The following is an 8308-nucleotide window of genomic DNA, read 5'->3' on the forward strand; positions in this document are numbered from 1 at the left end:
TCCCCTCAAATAGCTGTGTCCAATCCACATTTCCCAGCTCCTGCCTAATTTTTCTATAATTGGCCTTGGCCCAGTTTAGTACTCTTCTCTGAGGACCACACTCATCTTTGTCTACGAGTATTCTAAAGTTTACAGAATTGTGGTCACTATTCCCAAAGAAATCCCCCACTGCAACTTCTACAACCTGGCCTGGCTCATTCCACAACACCAGGTTCAGTATGGCCCCTTCCCTTGTCCTACACTATCTACATCTCCACTGATCTTTGTAACATCTGCAAACTTACTAACCCAGTCATTTCTATATATCACAAACAGCAAAGTCACAGTACTGATCCCAGTGGAACACCCACTAGTCATGGATCACCAACCTGAAAAACACCATTTTGCCAGTACCCTCTGTCTTCTATGGGCATGAAAATTTTGAATCCTCGCAGCCAAGACACTGTCGATCCCATGCTTCCTAATCTTCTGCATGAGTTTACCATGAGGAAAATCTCACTTAAATCCATGTAGACAAAATCCACTGCTCTACCCTCATTGACCAACTTGATTGTCCCTAATAAAGCCAGGCTTTTCCAAATGTGTGCAAATACTATCCCTAAGAATTCTCTCCAAGTTTCCCAGTACTGATGTGAAACTCACCACTCTATAATTTCCAGGATTATGCTTTCTTTAACATAGGAATAACATCAGCTCGTCACTAGTCCTCTGGAACCTTTACAATACAGGTTGGTGAGGACTGGGGGTTCTGTCATGAAAATACAAAGATCTTGGTCAACACCCCAGCAATCTCCTCCCTTGCCTCTCTCAATAACCTGCAGTAGATATCATCAGGCCCTGGGAATTTATCCACCTTAATGCTCTTCAAGGGACAGAATACCACTTCAGGCATGGACTGAGAGAGGTTTGATGAAAGCCGGAGAAGAAGATTAGACACTCCAGCTCTGGCTATGGGTGAACAACCCACAACCACACATTCTTTTAAATGTTGCAGTGACGTTAGCTGTTTTCCTCACCCACTGTGAGGAAAACCCTGAATGAGGAAAACTTTTGGAGAGCAGGATTTGTGTGTCCACAATTTGCCCATCAGTGCCTCATGGCAGCCTGAGTTGGAAACCATCAGATCCAGAACGGTTTACCAGTTTCAGTCCAATGACTTTCTCCATCTTTATTCAAACTTACACAGAATCTGATCAACTCCGCTCCTGAATTATTTCAAGTTTCCATTAAATGACAACAAGGCTTAATCATTGCGAAGGAACTGGTTATGTCTTCAGGATAAAAATCTATTGGCCTCATCTTCTCCAGCGGGTAACACGTTGCCAACTCTCATCGGCTCCAGGAATGTGGCCAACATCCTTTGATCTTTTCACCTTGAACTACCTGTTAATCAGTACCAATCCCCAACTCTTCTGCCATTCCCACTGGTTGCTGTGTATTTCTGACCTCAAGACCCTAAACCAATGATATTTCTTGCCCACTGATCAATTCCAACACCTCTGGCCTTCAACATGATGGTAACTGATGATGGAGTGCAGATGGAGAGATATTTTAAATTCTTGAAATAGAATAAAATATCCTTTATTGTCACTTGCTGTCCAAAAGTGCAGGAGTAGTGAAATGTTTTTACAGCAGGTGACTTTAATGGCACCATCTGAGGGACAAGTATCTAGGTACAAATATTGGATAAAAAACAGAATCAAAAGTAAAAGTACAAGCATTACTTACAATGTCTACAAAATAAGATCGAGACAAGGTAGTTCTAACAGAGTTAAAAGGATTTACATGGCAGTCCAGAAAAGAGTTTCAAATAACAGCTCAGCATGTAGTCTGACTGCCCACAGCAGTGACAAGTCCAACAACTGTCCTGCTCCTCTCCAGTCCACTCCTGTCACGAACTCAGCAGCAATAAAGTAAGTTGCATTGTACTGGGACACGTTTTCCTCTTGCTGCATCAGGACTCACGTTTCCCCCTCACCCTGCTCCGGCGCTCAGGTTTCCAACTTGCACCACTCAGCACTCGGGATTCCCCATCGGCTTGTTCCGGTACTCAGGTCATCTCCTCAACACGTTCTGGCACTCGGGTGTCCTCATGCTCCACTCCAGCGCTCAGGTTTCCTCGAGCTCCACTCCGCTCCGCGGATTTACTCCCACTCCTCTCCATCACTCTGATTTCCTTATATTCCGCTCCAGCATTCAGTTACCTGACATTCCACTCCGTTACCTGGGTTTCCTCACACTCCGGTATTCAACTTGCCTCAAAATCTGCCCCATTACTCAGGTTTCCTCACATTCCACTACTCCGGCAATTGGATTTCCCCACTCTACGCTCCAGCACTCAGGTTTCCTCACATTTCACTCCGGTATTCATGCTTCCCTCTCACCCCTGCTCCAGTACTCAGGTTTCCCCCTATCCCACTCCGTATCTTGGGTTACCTCACACACAGTTCCGATACTCATGGTGCTCCCCTGCCATCGCTCCGGCACTCCATTTCACTCCTCTCTGGTACTCGGGCTGCTCCCCGTTTCCGCTGCTGCACTCGGGTTACCTCACACACAGTTCCGATACTCATGGTGCTCCCCTGCCATCGCTCCGGCACTCCATTTCACTCCTCGCAACATGCCAGCACTCTTTTTACCTCCCACTCTGCCCCAGTATTCTGGATTCATCACAGACTGCTCTGGCACTTGCATTTCCCCCTTGCCCTACTCCGGTACTCTAGTTTCCCCCAGGTTCTGCTGCAGTTCTCTGGTTTCATGATCGCCCTGCTCAGGAACTCTGAGTTGCCTGCATGTTCTGCTCTGTTACTTGGGTTTCCTCCTCATCCTGTTCTGGTACTAGTATTTTCTCATGCACCGTTCTGGTACTCGTGTTACTTAATACACCGCTCCAATACTTGGGTTTCCCTCTCGATCTGCTCCTGTGCTCATTTAACCCCACACTCTGTGGTACCAAGCAACAAAGCAGAGTGTGAGTAAATCCAAGGACTGGAGTGGACTGTGAGGAAACCCAAACAGTACGGTACTCCGGATTCTTTACGCAACAGTCCAGTACTTCAGTTACTTATATTCCACTCCGGTATTCAGGTTTCCTCCTCGCCCCAGTCCTTGGGATCCCCCCCTCGCTCGTATTATGAAGTTGAAGGCATGTACTGTACCTTTAAGAGACAGTAAAAGCTGTTTTGCACTGAGAGCTCACAAGCACCTGACGTATGACTCGCTAGCAGTCTCAACGTGCTGGAAAATTGATAAAAGTAACATTTGACTATGAAACAGAAACCAGAGTTGGTTGTGGGTCTCCTCACACTCCGCTCCAGTCCTTGGATTTACTCTCTTTCCATTCTGGCATGAGAGTTTCCTCACATTCGGCTCTGGTGCTCAGCTGTCTTTAAAAATCGCTGTTACTCAGTTTCCTCAGACTCCGCTCAACTTCTGCTCCAATACCTGGGTTTCGTCACGTTCCATTCCAGTACTCGGCTTTCCTCAAAAACTACTCTTACTCAGGCTTCCTCACACTCTGCTCAGGTGCTCGGATTTACTCACACTCTGTTACTTGGGTTTCCTCAATTTCCAGTCCAGAACTCAGATTTCCTCACATTTTGCTGCACTACATGGGTTTACTCCACTTATGCTCAGGTGCTCATGTTTCCTCACAGACTGTACAGCACGGAGTCCTCTTTCACGGCGCTGCTCGGGATGAATCTCGAGAAACAACACTGCATTCCTCTCCAGACTTCTTCTGCATAGGCACATTCCAGAAGGAGGTGTGTGACCGCCTCATCCATCCCGCAGCCTCTTTGAAGGCAGCGTGTGGTGCGGATGAGAGTCCGGACGTGCATAAAGGATCTCACAGGCAGAGCTTTCTCACCACCAATCAAGCCATGTCTTATACCGAGACGAACATCAACTGTGCCTGGAGGATCATCAACTCGGTGAAGGACGCTCTTTGGGCAGTCCGAAACCTGTTGATCTTCCAGCTGAAGGAGTTGACCCCAACTGAGTGTTGCAGACTAGCACATTCTAAGGTCCAGGAGCACGTGTTGAGGGATGCCCTGAAGCTTGGGGCAGCTGCCGCCAAGGCACGGTGAGGAAAGACCACCGTGTAACATCTGCCTGCCTAAGAAGAACAGGGGCCCATGCAGTCATTTGGGCTCCGCTGACGCCTCAGCTAACTATGTAATCATACAGACCTGTATATATGAATGATTACTCTGTCTCTGTATACCAAGAAATGAAATGTTTACAGATGTATGGCATGATCAATTGTACAGATCATCAAAATATTTTATGAATAAAGTATATTTTTGAAATAAAAAAAGTGCTCATGTTTCCTCACACTCTACTCACATGCATGGGTTTTCTTCACACACCTCAATGTTACTCAGGTTTCCTCACTTGTCAGTCCAGAACTTGATTTTCCTCCCACACCTCTCCGGTACTCTGCTTTCCTCACATTTCACTCTGACACAAAGATTCCTTCACATTCCGCTCCATTACTCAGTTTCCTCAGATTCCACACCATTACGTAGGTTTCCTCACAGTCTGCTCCAGTACTCAGGATTTCCTCACTCAACAGTCCGGTACTCAGGTTTCATCCTCGTCTAGCTCCGACACTTGGTACTTCCCATCTCCGCTCCAGTAGTCTGGTTTCCTCCTCAACTAGCTTCAGTATTTGTGTTTCCCCGTCGCCCTACACCAGTACTCGGGATTACCTAACACATCACTCCAGTAGTTGGGGTGATCCTCTGACTCTGCTGTGGAGCTGGTGTTTCTCCATCACCCCAAGTTTGGGTTACCTCACAAACTGTGCCTGGACTCAGGGTTGCCCTCTCGCTTCACTCTGCTCCTCAGGATTTCCCTTCGCTCTGCTTCGGTACTTGTGTTGCTCCCCTGACCAGCTCTGGTACTCGAGATGTTCCCCTCACTCCGCACCTGCACCCGGATTGCCTTACACCACTCTGCTACTCGGGGTGTTCCCCTGGCACAGGTCCCAATACTTGGGTTACCTCACACACTGCTCCGGTACTCTGGGTTTTGCCCTGACTCCACTCTGCCGCAGCAAATTCTCCGCCTCGGGATTTCCCCTTTGCTGGCTCCTGTACCCGGGTTTCCGGGTAAGAAACTTTTTCCCCGGGTACAACAGAGTGTTACAAGGGGACATAAATTTAAGGTGAAGGGTGGAAGGTATAGGGGAGATGTCAGGGGTGGGTTCTTCACCCAGAGAGTGGTGGGGGCATGGAATGCGCTGCCCGTGGGAGTGGTAGAGTCAGATTCATTGGCGACCTTTAAGCGGCATTTGGATAGGTACATGGATGGGTGCTTAATCTAGGATAGAAGTTCGGCACAACATCGTGGGCCGAAGGGCCTGTTCTGTGCTGTATTGTTCTATGTTCTATGTTCTATGTTCCTAACACTCCACTCCGGAACTTGGGTTACCTCAACACACAGCTCCAGTACTTGGGGTTGCCCCCCCCCGCCCCGCTCCTCTCCAGTACTTTGGTTTTCTCCTGGCCCCGTTCTGGCACTCGTGTCATCAAACACACGACTCCTGTACTCGGGTTTCCTAATGCACCACCTCCTGTACTTGGTTCACCTCACACTCTGCTACAGTACTCCAGATTCTTCACACGACAGCCCGGTACTCTGGTTACTAAGTCCGCTCCAGCATTCATTATTCCCCCTCACCCCTGCTCTGGTACTCGGGTTGCCCTCTCACTCCCGTTATGAAGCTGAAGGCATATCCAGTGTCTTTAAGCCTGTGAATACTATTTTGCACTGACAGCTTACAAGTACCTGATGTATGACTTGCTAGCAGTCTCAGTGTGCTGAGAAATTGAAAACAAGTAACATTTAACTGTGAAACAGAAACCGGAGTTGGTTGTAGGTTTCCTCACACTGTGCTCTGGTACTCTGGTTTCCTCAGACCCTGCTCAGGTTGTCGCAGTGCTTCAGTTTTCTCACACTCTAGTCCTGGAGTCAGATTTACTGATACTCCACACCAGCACTTGGGCTTCCACTCTTTGCGCTCCAGCGTTCGGTTTCCTAATGCATCACTCCAGCACTCAGGTTTCTCACTCCGTCTGCTTTTGTTCCCTGTTTTCCTCACACCCCACTCAGGTGCTTGGGTTTTCCTCACACCCCACCGTGTTACTCCGGTTTTCCTCACACCCCACCGTGTTACCCAGGTTTTCCTCACACCCCACCGTGTTACTCCGGTTTTCCTCACACCCCCACTGTGTTATTCCAGTTTTCCTCACACCCCCACTGTGTTACCCGGGTTTTCCTCACACCCCACTGTGTTACTCCGGTTTTCCTCACACCCCACCGTGTTACCCGGGTTTTCCTCACACCCCACTGTGTTACTCCGGTTTTCCTCACACCCCCACTGTGTTACTCCGGTTTTCCTCACACTGCACTGTGTTACTCCGGTTTTCCTCACGCCCCACTGTGTTACTCCGGTTTTCCTCACACCCCACTGTGTTACTCCGGTTTTCCTCACACCCCACTGTGTTACTCCGGTTTTCCTCACACCGCACTGTGTTACCCGGGTTTTCCTCACACCCCACCGTGTTACTCCGGTTTTCCTCACACCCCCACTGTGTTACTCCGGTTTTCCTCACACCCCACTGTGTTCCCGGGTTTTCTTCACACCCCACTGTGTTACTCCGGTTTTCCTCACACCCCACTGTGTTACTCCAGTTTTCCTCACACCCCCACTGTGTTACCCGGGTTTTCCTCACACCCCACTGTGTTACTCCGGTTTTCCTCACACCCCACCGTGTTACCCGGGTTTTCCTCACACCCCACTGTGTTACTCCGGTTTTCCTCACGCCCCACTGTGTTACTCCGGTTTTCCTCACACTCCACTGTGTTACTCCGGTTTTCCTCACACCCCACTGTGTTACTCCGGTTTTCCTCACACCCCACTGTGTTACCCGGGTTTTCCTCACACCCCACTGTGTTGCTCCGGTTTTCCTCACACCCCACTGTGTTACTCCGGTTTTCCTCACACCCCAATGTGTTCCCGGGTTTTCCTCACACCTCACTGTGTTACTCCGGTTTTCCTCACACCCCACTGTGTTACTCCGGTTTTCCTCACACCCCACCGTGTTACTCCGGTTTTCCTCACACCCCACTGTGTTACTCCGGTTTTCCTCACACCCCACCGTGTTACTCCGGTTTTCCTCACACCCCACTGTGTTACTCCGGTTTTCCGCACTCCCCCACTGTGTTACTCCGGTTTTCCTCACACCCCCCACTGTGTTACCCGGGTTTTCCTCACACCCCCACTGTGTTACTCCGGTTTTCCTCACACCCCCACTGTGTTACTCCGGTTTTCCTCACACCCCACCGTGTTACTCCGGTTTTCCTCACACCCCACTGTGTTACTCCGGTTTTCCTCACACCCCACCGTGTTACTCCGGTTTTCCTCACACCCCACTGTGTTACTCCGGTTTTCCGCACTCCCCCACTGTGTTACTCCGGTTTTCCTCACACCCCCCACTGTGTTACCCGGGTTTTCCTCACACCCCCACTGTGTTACTCCGGTTTTCCTCACACCCCCACTGTGTTACTCCTGTTTTCCTCACACCCCACTGTGTTCCCGGGTTTTCCTCGCAATCTCCTCCTGAAAGCGAGGAAAACGCATGACCGAAATAACCAGAAGTTTCGGAGCTGAGAGTCTCCGCTGGGACCATCGCGCCTTGCCGCCATCTTGCCGGGATGAAGGGGTTTGCTGAGGAAACACACCTCCCCGTTGGCGCCACTCCGGGACCGTTGGTCAGGGCGGGAAACCGCGGATCGCCGCGAGCGCGGCCCTTGAGCGCACGTGCGGCACCGCAGCCGCTTCTTCTGGGGGCGCCTCCGTTCCTATTGCCCCGCCCCTTCACTCTGGCCCCGCCCGCTCTTCCACGTGCCCCATTTGAGGTGACGTTTATTTTTGGCGGGAGAATGTTAACCGTTATTTCTCCGCCGTCAGAGAGAGCGCGTGACCCGTGGGGGAGGGGGAGGGGAAGAGGGAGATGGGGGAGGGGAGATGGGGGAGGGGGAGGTTAGAGGGGGGAGGGTAGAGGGGGGTGTTGGCGATGGACGGTTGGGAAGGAGGAAGACGGGGAGGGGGGTTGTTGGCGATGGACAGTTGGGAAGGAGGAAGACGGGGAGGGGGGGTGTTGGCGATGGACGGTTGTGAAGGAGGAAGACGGGGAATGGGGGTTGTTGGCGATGGACAGTTGGGAAGGAGGAAGACGGGGAGGGGGCTGTTGGCGATGGACGGTTGGGAAGGAGGAAGACGGGGAGGGGGGTGTTGGCG

At 50.6% G+C, this 8308-nt stretch overlaps 1 protein-coding gene across 1 annotated transcript in view; it reads right to left on the bottom strand.

Moving 5' to 3' along the window:
• LOC140458747 (B-cell receptor CD22-like) overlaps window positions 1-7713 on the bottom strand; it is a 57086-nt gene extending 49373 nt beyond the window's left edge. Inside the window, exon 1 of the mRNA XM_072553406.1 lies at window positions 7590-7713. Coding sequence (XP_072409507.1) covers window positions 7590-7713 — 124 coding nt within the window. The remainder of the gene's footprint in view (window positions 1-7589) is intronic.
• Window positions 7714-8308: the final 595 nt, after the last annotated feature.

The sequence above is a fragment of the Chiloscyllium punctatum genome, chromosome 34, assembly GCF_047496795.1.
Source record: "Chiloscyllium punctatum isolate Juve2018m chromosome 34, sChiPun1.3, whole genome shotgun sequence".
Classification (NCBI taxonomy): Eukaryota; Metazoa; Chordata; class Chondrichthyes; order Orectolobiformes; family Hemiscylliidae; genus Chiloscyllium; species Chiloscyllium punctatum.